Here is a 22880-nt window from a genome sequence, read left to right on the forward strand (position 1 = left end):
ATGTACAATGTTAGTTTCAGGTGTGCTACATAGCAATTTGATATTTGTATACATTATGAAATCATCACAAGTCTAGTAACCATCTGTCTCCGTACATAATCAATTAAAATTGTTTTAAATATAATTTAAACAGAATGTGTAGTATCTAATTGTTCTATGTATGATCACAGTTAAACATGTTTTTTAAATCTCCTATGTTTATGAATGTTTATGTTTTATCTATTATTGATCTGTGTATTAACATTTTCCACTCTTATTTTGAATTTTCTCATGTTTCCTAGTAATTATACCAATTTTTATTTACACATCTCAAGGTGTGTTAGATGTATACAAGTTTAGAACTGTAACAACTTCCTGTTGGCTGTTTCATCATTATGTAATGACCCAGTTTTTAAAAATCCATCTCGTTTAACTTAGTCCAGTTTTACTTATTTGGGGAGGGATGTTCTATATTTCTAGAGGCGGTCACTTGTTCTCTGGGAAATCTAACTATACACACTGAAAACTAATGTTGGAGACACAGCTGTACTTCAACAGACTAAAGTGTTTTGCTAAAATTACTCATCCTAGGAACCAGAATGTTTTATTTGGCCAGGAAGCAAGGCTGAGAACTACTCTTCAAGAACCACGTTCCCAGCTCATTAAGGGACTCCCACCAGCATCACTGAGAAAGAACATAATTCCCACATCCAAAGAACAGGACCCTGTGAAAAGTAAACTCAGTGAAGGCCTTAAGGCCACACCAGCAACACAGAACCCGGGGTAGGGGAAGGGAGAGAAGGGGAAAGGAGAGAAAGAAAGGGGAGAAGAAAAACAAACAGTGAGAACTGTAGCCAATGAAAGAAAGGGCTCTCAATTTTGACTCCACTTATACTAACTGTGATCATGCAGGAAGGATGCTCCATCCGTTACTGCTTCTGCACACTTTTCAAAATAATTACTACAGGTATGCCATGATCAAAAAATAAGGACTTACAATCAATTAGGTCACACCAGAAAAGAATCTGTAAGTGAACTTCTCATTTACTCTAACTGCTCAGAATGCCTCCATGCCCTTTAACTTTGCCATCTCTTGCTTTCTATCAAAATGTCATCCCTATCTTCCAACATTCAGTGCAAGTTTCTCTCTCTGCAAAGAACTTACAAAAGTAGAAACAAGACTATCTTGGGGCTATAATCTAGCAAGTAGTCGCAACTTTCAGAGAAAAGAATATGTTGAGAAAAGAGAACAGGAGCTGATGAGCAAATAAAGAATTATGTCATCAGTGGCAGGAGGAGCAGCAAACCCAAGGCCATGACTGTCATAGCTAATCCAAGGCAGCTGGTTGCTTTGAGGGGGCTGCTCAGAGAAGCCTGGGCAGGCTCAGCCTTCAGGCTCCTGGCATTTTCCGGCCACTCATTCCCTGCTCCAGGCACAGGGACACTAAACCACTCAGTTTTCCATAGGCTTGTGGTGGTTCATCAGGCTTTAAATTAACATGGCATATGTCTCTCTGGTTTTGTTTTGTTTTTTCTAGGTACCATGTTTCCCTTTTTTGTTTTTTCACTCTCATATACAGCAAGAAACTGGGCATGATCTACTTTTTCTACCTCTTAGTCTCCTTAAGACATCCTCTTACTTCTCTCCAAAATAGACCAAACAAACGGTTCTGAATGTAAGTCCCCATGAGTTAGTTTTCTCCATCAGAAGTTTTCTTGTCATTCTGAACAGGGATGGGGAGTTGGGGTGGTGGTGGTCGTTTTTCTCCTCGAATTCTGCTGTTTCTAGTGGCAACTGCTAAAGCCTGGTCTACATTCCAATAATGCTCCAATTTTCATAGCTGAAGATGTCCCTAGCAACAGATCCGGATTTGCTTATACAATAAGTTTCCAGTTCATATAGAAAATTTTAAAGAAGGTATAGTACCAATAATATCACTTCAAAAAATACATGATTAAAGGGAAATGTTTCACCTCCTACTTGTGAGGATCTTACATGCTATCAATTTTCTGTTGCCTGTTACATGTCAGCAGCTGTAATGTATAGAAATATTAATCACTATGCTGCGTACCAGGAATGAACATAGAGTTATAGGTCCTATACTTCAAATACAAACAAACTCATAGAAAGAGATCAGATTTGTGGTTACTTGAGGCAGAGAATGGGGGGAGAGAATTGGATGAAGGTGGTCAAAGGGTACAAAATTCCAGTTATAGTAAACAAGTCTTAGGAATGCAATGTACAACATGATTAACATAATTAACACTTCTATGTGCTATATGTGAAAGTTGTTAAGAGAGTAAGTCCTATGAGTTCTCATCACAAGGAAAAAATATTTTTTCTTTTTCTTTTAGTTTGTATCTTTATGAGATGATAGATGTTCAGTAAACTTATCGTGGTCATCATTTCAAGATGTATGTAAGTCAAATCAGTATGCTATACACTCTAAACCTACACAGAGCTGTAAAGGGGGTCCCCTCTGACTGGAAAACTTGTGGACAGGACCCATCTTTAGCCAAGAGGACCTCAGCTGTGTTCTGGTAGCAGAGAAGTTTTACTTTCTTCATGGGCACTATAGGTCTCATGTGATACTCATGACAGACTTTTCCAGTCTCCAAGTCACCCAACCTGGGTTAACTATTTGCCTCATGCTGCTCTGGTTTGTGCGATAATAAAGAACGTATTATTAAAAAAAAAAAAAAGATCTCAGTAAAACTGGGAGAAAGAAAAAACACAGAATAACTAAATGGCAAAGCAAATAAACAAAAGTGTACACAGGACAGGCTCCTCAGGAACCACCCACCTCAGGGGTAAAGCACCCAGAGCCACGGGAGTCCGACCTCTTGTGTAAACACTCACATTTAAGCCTGGCTGCAGTGGGAGTGAAAAGGGACCTTTAATGCTAAAACTCAGGCTACCACAGGACCTGTCTTATCTTTGTTACAAAAATGCAGTGGAGATTATGCAAGTATCAGAGGGCAGCTTTGCAGGCAGAATAGTTATCTGCCTGCTCTCTGTCCTGAATAAAGCATTTTTTCTTCTTATCCTATTTTATTTTTAGCTTAAGGGAAAAAAATAGACAAATAGCTTAGGCAACAGAACCACAACTTTAGTCTTAAGTGTTAGAACTTCACCCTTCTTCCTTTCTAGTTTATTTTAAATGTTGGAACATTTACATATTTGGGTGGGGTCAGTTTTCAAATTATGAGTAATTTCAATTTAACCACCTTTTCTGGTCAACCTTTGCATCTGTAGTCAGGTGAATAGAGCCATGGATGCTGGCAGTGGCATTTTGGGGCTTATTAGAATTTTATGTTTATTGGATGAGCATACTTGATACATCTGGAAGCAGCACTATATAAATTCTTTGTTCTTGGAGAAATTAATAAGAACGATACTAACTCTTACTTTTTTTTGAGCAAGACAGTGTTCTATATGCTCTACATATATTAACTCATTTAACTTCCATTTCAGTCTTAAGAGATGGGTACTATTATTATAAATCTCTGTTTCTCAGAGGTGGAAAGTCAAGCACTTGCCTAAGGTTAATGAGAGCGAGCCAAGATTCGGACCTAGGCAGTTTTGACTCAAGAGTCTACTCTTAACCACTATGCAATACCGCCCCTCTAACTTAAAAAGCAAACTAGGTAGCTCTCAGGTAGTACTGGTCTCTTAAGCTGGGTACTGGAATCCACGGGGCTTTGTGGGTAGAGCCTAGTTTAACAAGAAAGCATGTTCTTATGTTTGAAGAACATTTATGTAACTGAGGCAAAATCTGCTGCATGTGGCGAACAGCTCCCCTCCTCCGAAACAAACACACACACCCAATCAGTCCAGCTACCTGTTAGTAACTCGCCCCCACCACCCCTGCACATTTTACATTTCAGCTGGGGAAAATATATATATTCTGGTTTGTCTAGTGCTGGTTTATGCCTGTCATTTCCACATCTCATCTGATTTAGTATCTGTCTTATTGCAGGGATTTTTAATATATTAATATACATTATTACTCCCCAAGTATGGGAATGGAAATGAGATCATCCTCAGGCTTATTTGACCCCTGACCTCTGCTCTTTGCAGCACAACTGTTAACAGCTCTCAGAACATCACTCTGGGTACACATTTCAGGAAGTGCCAGTATAGAGGAGTGACAAAGGAAGTCCTAGAAGTCTTAGATTCTAGTTCCAACTTTTGTGACCTTGGGTAAATCTCTTACTTTATGCCACAGTCTTCCCATTTGTGGAATGATGAAGTCATACTACTATGATTTACGATTCTCTTCTGGTTCAGGCCAGTTTCTAATAAGAATGTTGTATATCCTGGACAAGTCAAAATTTCCAGAGTGAGGTTGAAGTGTTGATGTACAGAGGGATAGGGTAACATTAAAAAATATATATAGGTGAACATGGCCCATTACACGGGCACATGAGTTACATCATGTCCCTTGAACAGAAGTTTCATATGGAAAAAGCCTATGAGGCTGCAGTGAGACCTGCAACCCACTCACCCTGTTATAAACTATGATCCCAAGGAAGACAAATATTACAATGGGGAAGCATGCTGTTTCTGTTAAGACTGCCCTACAGCCTTCAAAGAGACTTCAACTACTTACTAGATTACTTAATGAATGCCCTTAATGTGCATCTTGTGAACCGTTAAAGGTGGGTGTAATGTTCACATGCCTTGCTTCAGCATGCTTAACTTTCTTACCCAACTTCTCAATGGAAAAGCCAGGTCTTAACTGACCTTTTGTGTAGCTTTGGACAGGTACTTGATTGCTTCATTTTAAAACCTTCCTGCTGGTAAACTAGGCTTAAGGATATTAACTTGTAGCTAATTATCAACTACATGGGAAATATACAAAGAGGGGTACAAAGAGGGGAATGATCTTTAAGAACTATAACTCTGAGGTCTTACATAATAGTGTGGGATAAAGCTGAGATGAAACAATTTAATGGGGTAAATAAAAAGAGATTAAACGAGACTTGATTTATCAATACTGTACTACCATTTTATGGGGTCATCACTGAACAAAATGTTTTTACCCTTTTCCCTGCTATAAAAGCATTACATACTAATTGTGGAGACTTCAGAAAATAAAGAAAAGTAAAAAAAAAGAAAAAGTAAAAAAAAATTGGCACTACCATAAAAAGATGGTCCCACTAAAACAAGATATATATTTTATAATTTTGATACAGTGACTTCTGCCTTTTGCTCTGTATATCCGAGGATATGTAGGCATATATACACATAGTCTCACAACTTTAAATATCTGGAATTACATATTGTATAAAAATACTTTATCTTCTGGTATTATATCATGAGCATTTTTCCATGTCAGTAGTCTTAAAAAACATTTTTAATGGCTATATGACAAACTGTTGTTTGCCTACTATACTTATTTGTCTTCTATCATTACTTAGATTAGTTCTAAAAGTTGCTTTTGTGAACTTATTTGTAATATACATCCTTATAACATTTTATATATTTCTGATAAGAATAAATTTCTAGAAGAGAAATTATGTTGTAAAAAGGTTAGGGTCTTAACATCTAAACTGTTTTCCAGAAGGTTTTGAGGTCAATTTTAAAGTCATCAACATGTATAAAAACACCTGCTTCATCACACTCTTGCAAATACTGAGTTTTTAAACATCGCCAATAGGTAAAAATATTGCATTTTAATCTGCATTCATTTGATTATGAATGAGAGTAAATAGTTTAGTCTTTTTATTAGCCATGTGTATTTCTTATATGAGTAGAATGTTTTTAAACTTTGTTCATGTGTCAAGGAGGGTTTTAATGTTCATATACAAACAAATGTATACCAATGTGTATTAGTCTTCAAATGTTAAGATTAATTTTTGAAATTGTTTTATCTTTCAATTTTTAAGATTATTTTTGACCTACAGATGTTTTAAATTGTAAGAAGAGCAAATATATCATCTTTTTTCACTGCAATTATACTTTGAAAAGTTCACTCTATCCCAAAGTAGAAACTTTTATCTATTTTTTTGTTAAACCATTTAATTTTTTTTAAACACTTAAATCCTATGCAGTAGATTTTGTTGTATGGTATAAAGTGAAGCTCTAACTTTATTATCTTTTCAAATGTTTAATCAATTGTCCTAAGATCTTGCTGACCAATCCTTCCCTCTCTCATTATCTTATTATGGCATTTTCATTTAATCAAAACACAAATCATACATTTGCTTGGGTCTGGTTCCATTTATTTGCCTGTGAGTCTTCTATAGGTGTAATTCTATCATTTTATTCCAAAAACCATACTGAACTACCTTCTTTTCTATTTTCCAAATGGCTGTCACAATGGGGTACAGGGAATAATAAAACAGGGAGCATCAGATTCAGGCTGAAGTCTCTGAGAGAGAGAGAAAAGGCAGGGATGGATGGGGGTCACTAAGGATGTAGGGACAGAACTTAAGCTGTTTCTCTCAAGAATCTCACATCACACCTCTGTCACTCAATAGCTGTTTGGCTTTGGGCAAGTTAATTCACCTTTCTGTGCTGTAGTTTCCTAATACATAAAATGAGGTTGTTGAGGGGTTAAATGAGTTAGTGTAAAACTCTTAGAACACTGCATAGCTCATGGTAAACATTATTATCAGTTATTTGAAGCTATCTTCTATCTCCATTATTCCATAGAAATTACTTCTGCTAAGGATGTCAATGATTCCTTAATTGTCAAATTAATACAGGACAGGGATTAAAATTACAGGCTCCCTAGAATCAGGTGGAATTAGAACCCTACCTGTGCCATTTAAAGCTGTGTGACTTCAGGAAAGTTACTTGCTCATTCTGTGCCTTAGTTTTTTCATCTACAAAATGGGGTTATTAATAGTGCCAACCTTATAGAAGTATTACATAGAATCTTGACATGATGACTATAAATTGTTTAGCACACAGCCTGGAATACAAGTAAATTTTCAGGAAATGGTCATTATAACCATCATCTTACCTGATTGCCTTGGGGCATTTGACACTGATGTTAACCCTCAACTTTTTGATACTCTTTCCTCCTTTGTGTTTTGGCACATTATGGTTTGGTTCTCAACCCATCACTTCATGCGTCCTCTTTTTTTTTTTTTTTTACCTATATCCTGTAAGATGCTGGAATTCTTCAAGGTGTCCTCCACTACCCTACTCCTTGGTGACCATACATGTTCTTGATGTTCTTTCTTCTAAGCCAAGAGTTGGCAAGTTTTTTTTTTTATTAGAGGACTGGACAGTTAATACTTTAGGTTTGTGGACCATATGATCTCTGTTACAACTACACATTGAATCAGGAAAGCATCCATTGAAAATATGTAAATAAGTGGGCATGGTTATGTTACAACAAAACTTTATACACAAAAACAGGCAGTCAGAAAATGGACCGTAGTTTGCCAACTCCTCCTCTAAGTGGTTGTTACAGCTCAGGTATCCTTTGATTAGACTACCCATCAGACTACATCTGTCCTCCCTACTGGACGGTGGGCAACCTGAAAGCCTGGTGTCCTTCCATCCTTGCACATTCTGCTTGTAGCCTAGAATCTGGCAGATGCATTAAATCAACATCTGCTGAAACATGAGATGACCACATAAATATCAATCTTAAGAGTTAAAACCTTTGTTGTGCAGTAAAGAAGGCATTTCTTCCATGTGAACCCTTCAGTAGCTACCAAAACAAACTATAGGGGAGATCTCATGGCCTGTATAACACACTGAAATGTCTAGTAGAATTAATCTTTCTTTCCCAAATGTGAAAGGAAAATTCAGATCCAGGAAATTCACAATTTCAAGGACCAAGTAATATTGCAGACATCAAAATAGAGCTGTCCAGCGTGATCTATAAAACAGGACACATTTTATAGGAATTGAGAAACAGCTGTTTCCCCATTTCTGTTTTTAAAAAGGGAATAGCTATAGGGCTCAGGGGTATATGCTAAGCATATGGAAAAATTTATTTGTTTAAAGAAATGTGACATGGAGCTGGCAAAAGGCTCAGTTTGTAAGAGATAATGTCCTGGTGGGTGAAATGAAGAGGATAAGAAGGATATGTACAGAGTCGTTTCAGTATTGTGATTAATGAAAAAGGAAACACCAATAAACACTGAAGGGAAGAAAAGAAAAGTAAAGCTGAAGCTGAAAAAGAACTGAATGTGCTCTAGGGAAGACACTAGCTGCAAAAACCAAGTATCACTTGCAATAATAATGGCTTTAGTAAAATAAATTTTAGATAAAGATGACACTGGTTTAGGGGAAAATACGGAAAACAAAATTTCAGTCAAAAGTAACAGTGTGAATATTGAGTTTCTCTAAATATAGTGTAGAGAATCCTTATAGAACTAATACTACCTGGAAAATATATTAAAGACGCTGGAGGAGAATTTTAAACTTCTGGAATATACTTAGAAATAGGTAACAAAGAAGCATGTTTAACTTTTTCCTTTTAATTTCCATGTTCAAACTTAACCAGTACTAATATTTTTAGTATAATTAAACATTTGCTGAACTCCCTTTATGAAAGATTACTCATTTTGGGTGACTCAACATATTCTCTCAAGTGGCAATTACCAGGCAGCGCTCTTTAGAATTTTATAAAATCATAAAATCACTATTGCTGTGAAAAAAGGACCTAAGATTTTCTTAAAAAGAACAAAGTTAATGTTGGTTTTCTTCAGCTTTCTACTTCCTCTTGTCTCTTAAGAATTATGAAAAGATTCATTATGTGGCTACTTGGACATTAATTCATTCATCCTTTAAATATTTAATGAGCTCCTGCTATGCACCAGGTACTGTGCTAAGCCCAGAGGAGGCAAGATGAGTAAGCTACTGTCCTCTTACTCTGAATAGCTAACAATATAGTGAGAACAACAGACATGTGTATAAGCAATTAAAATGCAACGTGATGCTACAGTGATAGAGAAGAGACATGCAGTGGTCAGGGACTTGGGGTGGGGGAAGAGTGGGATTATAAAGGGAGCACCAGGGAGTTTTCTAAGCTGATGGGACTGTCTGCACACACTGATTATGGTGGTGGTCATATATGTTTAAGTATGTTAAAATTTACAGACCTGTATGTCAAAAGAAAAAAAAGGATAATTTTACTGTACAACAATTTAAAAAATAAAAACCACAACGTGATAGATGCCTGACAATAGGAGAACAGATAAACTCTGGTTATTCACACAATGGAACACCACTGGGCAATAAAAGGAATGGACTACCGATAAATCCAACAATATGGATGAGTCTCAAAAGCGTTACCGAGTGAAACAAGCAGGATGCAACAAATCACATCCTCTGCGATTCTATTTATCTTAACTTCTAGAGTAGGCAACATTCACATGGGAAAGCAGATCAGTGGTTGCTTCTGTATGGGAGGGTGTGGGTGGGGTAGGGATTAACTGGGAAGGGACCTCAGGGAACTTTCAGGTGTGACTTAAATGTTCTAGGTCAAAACTGACTGAACTTAAGATTCAAGTAACTCAATACATGTAAATTATACCTCAATAAAAATATGCATTTAGCTCTCTTGGCTTGTCTTTCAAAACACAATTTCTGATTGTGTTTTAAGTTGAAAAACAACAACAATGACAAAAACATTAACAACTTCTCTACCATATGTTATCATTTTCTTTTTAAGATAAATTAGAATTTCATTTGGTTTCTTAATGAAATAAACATAATATCTAATAATACATCTTATGACAAACATTATTAAAATGCAAGTGCAGAGTATGCAGCAGTAGGGGGCCTAGGAGGGCAGAACTCTGCACTTCGCTGGAGTGAGAATCTGTTACGAGGGAAGGCATTCACAAAGAAGTGAATCTCCTCAGGATGTTGAAGAAAGAGTGGGAGTTCAATGCACAGATCAGGAAAGGAAATGGCATTCCTGAACAACATGTGCAAAGTCACAGACGTGAGAGGGCTGGGGGATGTCCTTCTGGGTGAGGTGCACACAGGGGTGTTCTGGGAAATGAAGCTGTAAGGAGGGCGGGGCCCAGATTGTAAAGATCACCCCCTTCCCTCCCCAGCCCTCCAGTATATCAGTGCGAAGCACTTTTTGTGGACGGTTTAATTGAATCCTCATAACCATCTCCATTTATCAGAACTGGGGCTTGGCAAGGTGCACAGTCTTGCCGAGGTCCCTTGACCATTAAGCCTTCCCACACAGACAGCATGGGCTTGCTCTTGTCCTTAATGCTGTGCTGCCTCCTACTTGCCATTTTGGAGTGTTTGCCCTTGACCATGGTACTGATGGGATCTAAGGGAAGCTTTTACCTGTCCAGCGTCTGCTTTAAAGAGAACTGGCCTCTGACAAGAATGGATCATTTGGGCTGTGGTTCTCAGTCTTTTCCTGCCCCAATTCCCTTGAGAATTATTTCTAATATCGTTGATAACAATGGCTAAGCAGTGATCACCAAAGGTTGTCAGCTGTCTTCATACCCCTTATTCTATAAACACTGCTCCTGCCAAGAGGTTCTAATTTTGGGACTAGGTCAGAAATTAAATGATTACTCTGTAAATCTCTAAGTGGGAGACAGTATAAACTTGGGGTTCCCAACTCTAAGTGGGAACATGTATGGAGTGGAAGGGCTGGTACCGGGGAATTCTGTGCAGATGTCTGAGAAACTGAGGTACATAGGATTTGCTGACCAGCTATTTTCCAGGTCTTGGTGATGATCTGGATTTCTGTCCCCTGTACCAGCTCAGATATGGAACTGTCAGGGTTGGAGGTTTCAGAGCCATCCTTGAAGAAAGGACTTTGCCTCTGTGGTGCTCTAAAGATTATGGTTCTCTGCTAGAGGCGACAACAAGAAGGCTCTCAGAAAAGCCTGGTCCTTGATCTCAGATACTTCTTAGGAAGCTTCTTCTACTGAACGGAGATGAAGATTGAGTCAGGACTTGGCATTGGTATTGGAGAGTTGCCTTAATTAATAATGGCTTGAAAATAATCACAATGAAGCTGCACAGAGCTCTATAACTTATAAAGCGTGTTCAATTTCACTATCTAAAAATAATTTTGAGCTCCACAAAAATGTTGGATGGAGGTCAGCTGAGAAACCGAGGCTTACAGAGGTTAAATTGCTGACACTTGTGTAGTCTTACTTTTTTCCCACAGTTCTCTCCCTCCCTCTCTGCCCAACATTCTTCTTTCATTTTAAAAAGGTATCTAGCTATTAGAGTTAACTACAGGCCACCTTATTCCAGAAAAGATTTAAGGCAGCTTTCAAGGCTAGACAAAGAAAGATAGTATAAAGTAAAGGTAGGAGTGAACCTGAAAGGAAAATAAGAATTAGAACTGAAACCAATCCAAGAGTTACACTAAAGATGTTACAATGACCTATATATTTGCTATTGATGAGGCACAAATTGGACTCTTTAAGTTTCTAGTTGCCAATGTGACAAAAGGAAATCTTGTCACTATTCAGAGTAGCCATAGGCTAAGAACAATAACAGCAGCAACAACAAAAACAATCAATTCCTCAGAAGTACGTTTTTAGGTTCTTAATAATTACAGCACAAGTGAAAATGCACAGCAAGCAACTTCCTTTGATAATTTAACAGCTTTGAACGAGGCCTTGAAAGGTGATTCTGGGTCTCACACAAGGGAACCTACCATGTCATGTTTTAAAGAACATGAAAAGAACACCATCTCTCTGAACTCCTGTAGCAAACTGTATTTACAGAAATCAAAGGGGGTGAGACCCGCCAGAGAACTCTTTAGTTGTTTGAAACAGTTTCAGGACCCAGGGAGACAGGCAGGGTGACTATTTCCATACTTGCTACAGGGGAAGAGACAAAAACCCACTGACTGTGCTGCAGGAAGATACAGGTCTTCAAAGAGATATTTCATAAACTGTTTTAACTTCATGATTAGGAGACTTGGTAGCAAACATCAACATGACCTTTGATGTCTTACATTCCTTACGATGATTGTTTTCAACATAGAAAAGAGTTATTTTGGGGTGCCATTTTCTGTGTTTGTACATCTTGCTGCCTTCAGGCCCCAGGGCCAGGATTTATTTATGTTGGCTATTTTATAATTTCTTCACTCAATCCTCCAGTTTCCTTACTTTTATGCCAAGGAATGAACACAGAGTTTTTCCTTTTTATAATTTATATATGCAGAAAATACATCCAAGTCAGGAATGCCCCTTTCATCCACCAGAAGAGTCTGGGGCAACCTGACTCATCGACAGGACAAGCCTAGAAATAGAAAAGGCAATCTGGCTGAAAGGGGAAAGGCGAGTGGAAACTTCTAAACCAGCATACCGCTAAGGTGCTACGTCATATTCTCTGAGGTCAGTGATTAGAGTCAAGTTACAGCCCAAACAAAATCCTGCCTGCTAATTGCTTGACCCATTACAATATTTATTTCATTGAGCGAGATGCCCAGCCATGACTCCCAAGTGTGGGCTTGGGGGCAGATGGAAGAAAGCAGACAGCCAGAGAAATATCAACCCCTTTCTTTTACAAATAGATGCGTCTCCCAGGCCCCTAACTGAAATGATTATTTCCCAACTCTCTAAGTGAGAAATCAGATGTGTTATGCTCCTCCCTTTCCAGCAAAATGAGGCACTTGAGATCAAGGAGATATTTAGCAAACTGTATAAGATGCCTGAAGAAACTGAGTTGTGTTTTGTCATGAGAAGTCCTGCAGTGAGATGGTAACAAAACCACCCTCTGCATGGGAAAGAGGAGGAAGGCCGGGCATGACTGGTGTGGCTAGAATGGTGTAGGTATACATCTTTGGACTTCTGAAGATGGATCTCCCTCAATAAAGACATTCAGAGTGGCAATAAGAAGGAATGCCACTTGCCACATGGAGATGGAATAATGAGAGTGCCATGAATAGGAATGACTCTAAAATACAGGGAATAAATTAGGACAACAGCCTTTACTTAAAGAAGGTGTCAAGCAGTGCCCGAGGGGTTGATGGGGGTGAGGAACAGTGGAAACAGTTGATCTGAAAGCTGGTATCTGACCACGTAAGACTCACCAATATTAATACTAAAAATAATGATGTCAGCAGGTGCTTGCTGTCACCTTTGTTGAGTGACTGCTCTGTGCCAGGCTCTGTACGGCTCCCAGCTAGCCCTTTGCCAATGGGGATGCTTTTCCCCCTACAGGATGTCCTTGATGTTCAAGTAAGCTAATGGCACCTGAATAACAAAGCTGGGCGATGGGGACTGTGAGGATGGAGAGTGATCTACCTCACGACTGGTTTGCAGCTGGCCCTGAATCACGAGGCTGCTGAGAAGGTCAGGGTCGCCAGCTGTATGACTTGGCGGCTGATGGGAAGGCCTGAACTCCCAAACCTCATGCTTTCTCCATAGTTCTCATTGCTGCCCCCAAATCGACACATGGTTAAAGAAAAGAAGGGAAAGAGTGATGCCTATAGCCAAAGTGTGCAGTTTAATGGCCAGAAACCAGACTTGTCACATGTAATCAAATCATCATAGGATTGGTGACAGAGTTAAGACAGTTGAAAAAACAGTTGCTAGTCCAACTTCCAATTTTCAAGTTATTGTTGGGGCTGAAATTTCTCTCACCTCAAGAGTTTTTATTTTGGAAAATCTCCAAAGCACAGTTTTAGCCATATTTGGGTAATTGAAACACGAAAAAAAAATAGCAGTGTCTTTCAGCCACGTTAAACTCTAACCAGATGCTCTTAAAAACCTATATTGCATATACACAGTACCTTTTATTCTAGTGGAGAGTCATTTTATTCACTCCAAACTGTATCCATCATAGATTGAAAATACTAACTCTTAGAGGCCATGGTAACTGGCCAACACATACCATCTCCAGAGAGGAAGTAAAGAGGACGCCATTGGTCTTTCTAACTCTCCCTCTCTACTCACCTCTCTACACCACTGGAAATTCAAGTCAAGTCAACTTAACAAACATTTACCAAAAATTTTCTGTGTACCAGGAACAAAGCTGAAGAAGAGTGGAAAGTTGGCATGAATTTAACCAACTTGCAAAGTGAAAATGACGTGTAGAATTCTTGTTTAAAAAAATAGGGCCATGACCCTGCCTGAATGGCTCACCTGACTGTCTGGCTCATCTAAAAGACAGTGTTTCTAGCGCTCTCCTCTGACACGTAAAGAAGGCATTCTCCTCCCTCTCCATCTCTGCTACAGTTTTCTTTTACTTTCTACCACAGCACTATTCCAAGTTAAAATTATCTGATTTATTTGTTAACTTTTTATTTATTTGATCCCTCCCTTACACTTTAAATTCCAAGGTGGCAGGATCCAATAACATCTGTTTTTTGGTTATATCTCCAGTGTGCCTGGATGTAACAGATGTGCAATAAATAATTGCCAAATGTATGAATGAAGTGAATATAACTGCAAAGAGTAAATTGAAAAAAAACAATAGAAGGCCATCTTTTTATTTTATGTTTTTACCACCACAGATACTATTATACTACTGTAAATCTTGGAGTTCTGTTAGAGGTTTTCATGGATTCATTTCAACCAGGACCACCCTGACTGAACTTGAGAATCTAAAAGAATGAAGACCTAACTTACGGCTACAATTAGAAAGTTTCAAAATGAATGCTTTATAACACCAGGTTTGGCATACAATATATTCTGAATAAGGGGGGATTAGCCCTTTCTCATTTGAGACATTTGCGGTTGAAAGCAGAGTTGCTATTATGTAAGTAGAATGGTGTTCCTTAAGAAAAATTACAAAAGAACCTTAAAGTCAAGCAACAGAACACTAAGAATGGAGATGGTACAATGTATTCCTGGGAAGCTATTGCGAAGCTGCTCCGAGTGGAACACCCTTGTCACCTTGCCATTTGGCCCTGACCTGGGATGCCAAACAATGGAGTTGCCTGGAAACTCAGAAATATTCTGGGTACAAGGTCTTCCTCCCCAACCCTGCCCAGTGGCTATAAAGCAGATCTTGAATCTTCACACTGTGTTCTGTCTGGTTCTTTGGCCAGTAAGAACCATGTCTGTCCTGGCCACACCAGAAAATGTGGCCTAGAATTGAATTCCTGCTTAGGGATGCTCTCTGGAGCGCCCTGGCTACTCATCTACTGAATGTACAGCAGCCATTCTCCAGTCACCTCCTGATTTGCTCAGCCCTTAGGATCAATCTTTCTCTGGTTTCCTCAGTGTATTTAATTTTTCTGTTAAGACTATAGCTGCTCAGCACCTAGTTTATTTGGAAGGGGTTCAGCTTCCTTGCGTAATTCTTGTCTTTCCGTGTCTCCAGCTTCCTATTCCCTAGTTGCTGCTTGGAATCTGGCCCCAAATTAGCAGCCCACCTGGAATCATGCTGTAGCCACCTGCCCAGATCCTCCCTGCAGGGCTGAAACACCCAACTTGTAACCTAGGCTGCTGGTCCCCATGCTGGGGCAGCCTCACCCATTTCTCATTCCCACCCCACAGAGGTCCTAGGATCATTCATCAGTAAAAGTGCATCGAGATGACTCTCATGGCCCCCTCAGAGCACAGAGATAACCTTGCTTAAATCTAGGGATCACTTTGGGGAAGCTGTGACACAGTGGTTTCTTTAAGGCTTTATGTCAGGTACAGGGCACCCAGTGGTGTGAAATTTAAACCTGAGTTACACAATTTTCATGAATAAAACAAGAGGCTAAAATTAGATGAGCACCGAGTTTCTTCTCAGATGAAACATTCCAGGGTCCCATGAGAAGGCCTTCTGGTTCCAAATCCTCTAATTTTCTGCTAAAATGCCTGGTGGCTCCCCACTGTCTACGGAGTACAGTTATAACACTTGGCACCAAAACAACAAGGTCCTTAACATTCTGGACCCAAAAAAAGATTCCACGTTACTTAGGACAAAGTTGGACACCACACTCGTGTCCTCTGGGCATGGGAGCAGTGTGCCATTGCTGAGCCCATCATGTGCTTTCTTGCCAGCGTGCCTGTGCTTGCATGGTGTCCTCTGCCAAGCGTGCCCTCGTCCTTACCCTTTCCCTGGAAGAAAGCTCCTCCTCCTCCTCCCCCAAGGTGTCTAGGTCATGTATCCCCACCCCCACCTCCACCCCATGCAGTCTCCCTGACCTGCAGTTCAAGTAGACTCAAACAGCATTATGTTTAGCCCTACATTATTTTTATATTTATATAAAATTATATAAATTATATTTATATTTTATTTAATGCACAGTGCATTAAAATTAGAATTTTGTTGTGTGCCTCTTCTACTAGTTTCTGAGTTTTACATGGTATATTGTGGCCACTCAGTAAATGTCTGTTGAAGTGAACTGAAAATTGTGTGCTTATACCTGTATACCTGTCCTTGAGGCTATCAGAGACTACCGATATCAAGGCAAGATTTGAGCTGAAAACTTAAACAAGCTCTCGGCTGACCTAACATCTGTTTTATAAGATGTGCCATTAGAAAGGAAAACAAGACTGGAATGAAATAACATTTTTAAAGAGAAGAAAGGCTGAGAGGGGAGAAAGATTTCTAACTCATGCATTTTCTTGTTCACAAAGGAACTTTCTAGCCAAGGAGAAAACATTAATCCAATTTGAGATGTTGTTAGAATGATTTCTTCTCTCCTTTTTTCTCTAGCTTGGAGAGAACTAGTACCCATTTGGAAAAGTAATTGGATGCAAAGTGAAGAGAGCTATGCAGTGATACATATCAACAAAGCTATTGAGTGATGATAGCCATGCCAAGAGAAAAGCATTACATAATGACATCAAAATAGGATACTTGAGGAATGTCTTAGAGCTAAAACAGCTGTCACCTGGTATTTTGGCATTCTTGAAGTATATGAAGAAATAGGGCCTGGAAACTGAAAAGTACAAATTATTTGTAACAACATGGTTCTGAAGTCAAGAATGTGTTTTCCTAAAAAAAATATGAAAACAAATATATGTATGTGTATACATGACTGGGACATTGTGCTGTACAGCAGAAACTGACACACTGTAATTGTACTTCAAAAAAAAAAAAAAGAACAGATAAACAACAAGGACCTACTGTATAGCACAGGGAACTATATTCAATTTCTTATAATAACATATAATGAAAAAGAACCTTAAAAAACGTATGTATATGTATAACTGAATCGCTTTGCTGTACACCTGAAACTAACATTATAAATCAATTACACTTCAATTAAAAATAAAATTTAAAAAAATGTAAAAATGAAGAATATGTTTCCTCATCTTTTTTTTTTTTAAGTGAATCTGCTGGCATAATTTTCACTGCAGAAAAATGTGAAACCTTGAAATACATATAATTCCAAAACACTGCCCACAGGTGGGCTTCAAAGGAAGAGAAAGGTATCCCTCATTATACCAGGTTTTTCCTAAACAGACCTGTTTACCTGGAGTTATTTTTCTATTTTGTGGATTATTCAGACCTTTTATTTTTATGAATAATAATAACAACAACAACAACAACAACAACAATAAATCCCACCTTAATATATAATAATAATCCCACCCTTAGAGAATATGAAGGTGAGGAAAAAATGTGAAATTTAAATCTGTCAATTTTGCTGCTGGTAAATGTCTGTTAGGAAAAACCCTGGAATTTAAAAATGACTGATCCAGTTGGGAAGAGACAAGTATGCTGCCAATTACAAAGAAGCGAGATGGAGGGTAAGGTGCAATTAAGCTTTGGGTTCTTGGGAGTACCAAGGAGGTACATGATCCACCTGGGGCGGGGAGAGGACAGTGGGAAGGATGGGTCTGGAATCTGAGTCAAGAAAAAGTGAGGCATGTCCAGGAACACTGTCTCTGATGTCCTGTGATCCAGCTCTGCTGAGACCCCTGCATTTCTTTTCATGATTCATAGAAACAAACAAAAAAAGGACAAACAGTTTAAAATGAATTTAAACCTCTCATATTTTCAAGAACTGATATGAACATATCTCTCAACACCTTGTAGACATCTGCAGTGATAACTATTAGTAAGAGCTGAGCAAAAAAGCATAGAATTGGGTTTTCCTGGATCATTTTCAAGCCATCAATGGAGAGACTCACAAGATACTAGTGCTAAAATAGATCTAAGGTTTCTTTCAATGCAAAATCTTTACAGAGGAGGAAACAGAAGCTCCAGGTCAATGAAAAAATGACCACTAAAAGACTATGAATATTCTTCTTGTTATTTCCCTTCTGTACTTGGTTGCTTGGTTACCTGTGAGTGGGTGGGAATAGGAACCTTTAGACCTTTAGAGAATCTGTTCTGCTTATGAATACGTATTTGCAATTCCATCAGCTATCTGTTCTGCCAGAGAATTACAAATCAGCCCAACAGTCCTCTCTTTCCTCCCCCTGTAAATACCCATTTTCTGTAGACACTGTGATAGATTTTTCCATGAAGATACAGATGCCTTGAAATATAGAAAGAGCATAGGAATCTTACCTTCTTCCTTTACCTTCCTTTTTGTTTAGAAAATATTATTTTGCAGAAGTGTGAAACCTGGCTGATAGGATCATGGAAAGATGGTAACCAAATTATAGTCATGGCTATAACCAGTGAACTAATGAGGAAAAAGGTCAAGAGATATTCAGAGGAATCCTGGTGAAATTTTCTCTTGTTCGAAGCTTAAGCAAGACAAGATGGCTTTAAGTTGCACTAGGATGGATTTCTTCTTGAAATAAGATGCTGATAATGCCTATAAAACAAACCAATTGATTAGAAAAATACATGTCTACCATTTCTATTAGTCCTTAGGCTCTGTGGTATAAAGCATATGTGTTTTTTTAAGCACATCAATTACAGTACCTGTAAATGAAAGTTAAGTATTAATAAATGAATAAAAATAAAAAAAGAAAATATTATTTCTCTTCCTTTTCCTGGAGGGATTAGGACTGATGGGGCTTAAAAGACTGTAAGGATTGAGGAATCAGCCAGCAGGGTAGAGAAGACTGCTTACACACAGGGGCAATGAGCAAATAAGTAAATAGTTTGAGGGTAACAGAAACTCAGTTATCCTCACCGTTGAGGAAGGGAGTTACAAACATGGAAAGGATAAAAGCTAGAATGTTCCTATGGCATTAGATTGGAACTGGAGCTATCAATGTGATCTCTTTGGTATTTGATAAAAGACAGAGCAACAGATACGGCTGTGTGTCTATTTCCTAGCTCTTGTGGCTGAGAGTGTCTAGAAGCAATGAGCACATCCCAGTCTAGTGAGCACATTCAATGCCCAGATCTCAGTTTCCACAATACTACTTTCCATAGTGGACCCAGGTCTCCTTGAAGATGTGGCTAATTCCAGGGCTGAGTAGAGAAAAGTACAAGATGCACATGGAACATTTTCTTGTGCCAGAAAGTAAGACAGTACTTAGAAAATGATCAGGACTTGTCAAAAGGATATAAAAGCCAGCCGAAGGTGCTTCTACTTGCCAAATCTGAGATCACTGGGCATCAAAATAAATAATGGTATCAATGGATTAAAAGCCTCTGAATAAAACAGGAATCCATACGTGCATATTGATAAAAAGAAATACAAAAATAAATAAGAGAAAAGGGAAAGATCTTCCTTACAGAAGAAAGTTTCTTTAGTAGTGATATATTTACATAGTCTCAAATTATCTTCCTACAAAATATTTACTGATTACAAGGAAAACTGTTAGTTTAAAGTGGAGAAATCTGGCAGGTATCACTTGAACAGAGTGGAGCTGGTATGGACCAACTCCATTTATGTGTCTCCATATAATTAACTAAGAAGAATGCAGCATTACTTCTGTGGTATTCCTTCCAAAAAAATACACAAATTCAGTCTCATAATAAGGAAATATCACACAAACCTCAGTTGAGTAACATTTTACAAAACGTACTCTTCAAAAATGTCAAGTCACCAAAGAAGTAAAGACTGAAGAACTGTTGAAGACTAAAGGAGAGACATGACAACTAAACGCTACAAATAATCCTGCACCAAAGGAAAAAACTAAATTTTCCCCCAGAATGCATATTATTGAGACATTTGGTGAAAAGTTGAATGGCAACTATGGATTAGAAAGTAATACTGCATCTATGTTAATTTACTGAATTTAATTGTTATACTATAGTTACGTAGGAGAGTGTATTTGCTTTTAGGATAACACTGACGTATAAAAATTGATTCAGAAAAATATACACAAATATATATAAACACAAGGGGGTGAATGGGAAGAGGAAGATCAGGAGGAAAAAAGGTGAAGGGGAAAGGAAGGAGGGAGGGAGAAAGCAAATGTGGTTAAATGCTAAAGACTGGAGAACTTGGGTGAAGAGTAAATGGGAGCTCTTTATTATTTGTGTATCTTTTCTGTAAGTTTGAAATTAATTCAATGATAATAGTTAAAAACAAAGAGCATGGGTTTTGGTGTGACTCAGGTTCAATTTTGAATTCCCAGCCTGGTATTTACTAGCCATGAGACTACAGGGAAGTAATTTAGTTATTCTGAGCTTTGGTTTTCTTATTCGATCACCTACAGGACTAACTTAAAGGGATGCTGTGAGGATTAAATAAAATAATGCACAGATTGAGCACCTGGATGGTGGTAGGTTTGTCTGGTAGAGGACTTGATACCTAACTAGCGATGTAGTACATGCTAGCTGAAAAAATGAACAGTTCCTTTTTCCTGCCCCTCTCCCGGCAATCAGAATAAGTGATACCACTTAGAGAAAATTAGATTCTCCAAATTTTAGCAATGTCAAATATGAGATTTTTTCTGACACCTGAATAATAGAAACCTTGAATAGTAATAATAAACACCATCATACATTTGAATGTTGCTCTAAAATTTCCTCAGCACTTTGCACTCATGTCTCAAGTGACACTGAATGGAACAGGCAGGCACTCAAGTTAAAGTTCAACACAGTGTTAATAATAGCGAATCTCTACAGTGCCTTCGGTTATGACTGTCAAAGAAGAGGTCATGCCCTTGTTACTTAAATCTCAAACAAGGCTCGCATCGGTACTTGGTTGCAGGGTACAAAATGAGGTGCAGTCTAAGGTCCATCTGGGTATCTGTTCTTAAGATGCTGGCACTGCTGTTTGTGGTTCACAGTGTATTTGGGAGAGTGACAAGGCAGAGAAGGGGACCCAGGTTGTGCCTGGGAGGTTTATTCTCTCAGCCAAGATGTGCACGTGAATTTGAAATTACCCAAGAGGGTGGTTTCAGAGCTGCCTGCCAAACAGTGGTGTCTTCTAATCTGGAGAGCAGCTGCTGGGCACAGGCATGCAAACACACACACACAAACACATACACACAGACACACTCAGGGTGCCTATACCTGCCTCTACTTGTTTGCTCTGGACAGATGGCTCCCGGCTTTTGGGTCGCCTCATCCTGCAGCTCGGTCCAGTTAGACACTTTCCTCCGTGGAGACTGGCAAGCTGTGGGGTTTGGGATTCCGCAAGGTCGCCTGTGTTCAGAGCATGAAGGACGCTGCCCGGAGAGGGAAGAGGGTTATATTTAGTGTTTGGGCCCAGTCTGTGTTGGGCTCCCCACTGCCTCTCCTCTGCAGAACTGGCAGCGGCCCCTGGTTGCAAGTTCTCCGTGGCTTTGAAGCCCATAAAACAAAAACTGAGACAGTGTCCAAAAAGACAAGAAGAAAACATTGCTGTTGGCCCCGGGATTCCACTATTGGATTTTGGTGGGGATAAGAAGAGAGGACTACCTGGTGTGATCTAGTAGAGGTACCTGCACAGAAAGGTAAGTGCCCCTATTGCTGTCGAGAAGAGGCTTTGGGGATGTTTCTGTGTTATCCACCATCCGGGAACTGCCAACACCGCTCTCCAGGAGCAGGATCTCCTGGGCATTACACGCAGGAATACAGCAAATCTCAGGTATAATTAAGGGCTTATGACGTATGATGACTTTTAGGCTAATACGGGTAAGAGCCGCTTGCAAAATAGAGGAACTATCCTGACAGTAGGTATGTTTTACTAAATTGGTTTGCATGAAAGAAGACCAAAATAAAGTTTTAAATTGTTATCCTCTTTAGAGTAAGACAAATGGTCAAAAATTTAACAAAGATGGTTTGGGCAAATGACTTCTTGTTAATAGTTTGATTCTGTAAGCTGATGTAGATGATTTAAAATACATAATTTCAAAATCATCAAAAATGTGATAAAACTGGAGAAGTATACTTACTAGAGTACAGGCTAGACTGGAGAGGAATTTTCTTTTTATGGAAAGACAGAAGAAACTAGCATCTTAAAATGGCAACTAGATAGTATTCTTTTTTCTTTACTTGTGTTCATATTTCTTTAATGCTAAGATCTGATGAATGGGGGCCACAGAACAGAAGCAGATTTTTGAGGTAGGGTTTCTGGAAGGTCTTGGGAGATACCTACTACCCCAAAGAATATGACTGGATATCTGTGGCACATCAAATCTCAGTGTCAATGGGAAATGATGCCAGAGAAAGTACTGCTCACTGTACTTGCTCAATGGGAGTATTAGTCAATGTTTAGGGTGAATACATAGCTTTGAACACAGATTCCCATTCAACAGAGATACATGTTCAGCTAAAATTCTTGTGACATATTCAATCATTCTTTTTTCTCTTCATAACAACTGATGATCATGTATCTTTCTTCAATATCTGTGCAAGTCTCAGGTAGGACTGCAAGAGATGCAGTACACACACTGCTTAGCTACATTCACCACGTTTCTTGTGTGTATTAGGTTTGTAGAAAGGAGGGCATGGGGAAGCGTACTACTGGGGAGAATTTTTCCAAAAAAAAAAAAAAAGGTTATGTTCCTCTAGCTGCAACTAAAAATGCTTTTCCTATGATGACACTTTCCAATATATCAATCTCCTATCCTTCAAAAACAAATATTCCAAGTAAGTATATCTCTACAGTTGTCAGTTGACACTATTATGAAACTCCCATTATACTTAATTTAAAAACAGCATAAACACTTTAAGAGCTGTTTGTTATTGAAAATTT

The 22880-nt window shown here is 38.7% G+C and overlaps 2 protein-coding genes across 12 annotated transcripts in view; one reads left to right on the forward strand and one right to left on the reverse strand.

Moving 5' to 3' along the window:
• Positions 1-22880, reverse strand: part of CMSS1 (cms1 ribosomal small subunit homolog) — a 333561-nt gene that overhangs the window by 37297 nt on the left and 273384 nt on the right. For 2 of the 11 annotated variants that reach the window (XM_010978477.3, XM_010978476.3), the window contains exon 1: positions 21215-21709. The exons of 8 other annotated variants lie outside the window; for them this stretch is intronic. In XM_010978477.3, coding sequence (XP_010976779.3) covers positions 21215-21542 — 328 coding nt within the window. In that variant the 5' untranslated portion in view covers positions 21543-21709. Of the gene's footprint in view, positions 1-21214; positions 21710-22880 lie in introns of those variants that run through there. One more of the 11 variants, XM_031457091.2, reaches the window with a different exon arrangement.
• FILIP1L (filamin A interacting protein 1 like) overlaps positions 21580-22880 on the forward strand; it is a 264565-nt gene continuing 263264 nt past the window's right edge. The window contains exon 1 of the mRNA XM_031457007.2: positions 21580-21636. The gene's annotated coding sequence lies outside the window, so the exon portion shown is untranslated. The remainder of the gene's footprint in view (positions 21637-22880) is intronic.

This window comes from Camelus dromedarius, chromosome 2 (assembly GCF_036321535.1).
Source record: "Camelus dromedarius isolate mCamDro1 chromosome 2, mCamDro1.pat, whole genome shotgun sequence".
Classification (NCBI taxonomy): Eukaryota; Metazoa; Chordata; class Mammalia; order Artiodactyla; family Camelidae; genus Camelus; species Camelus dromedarius.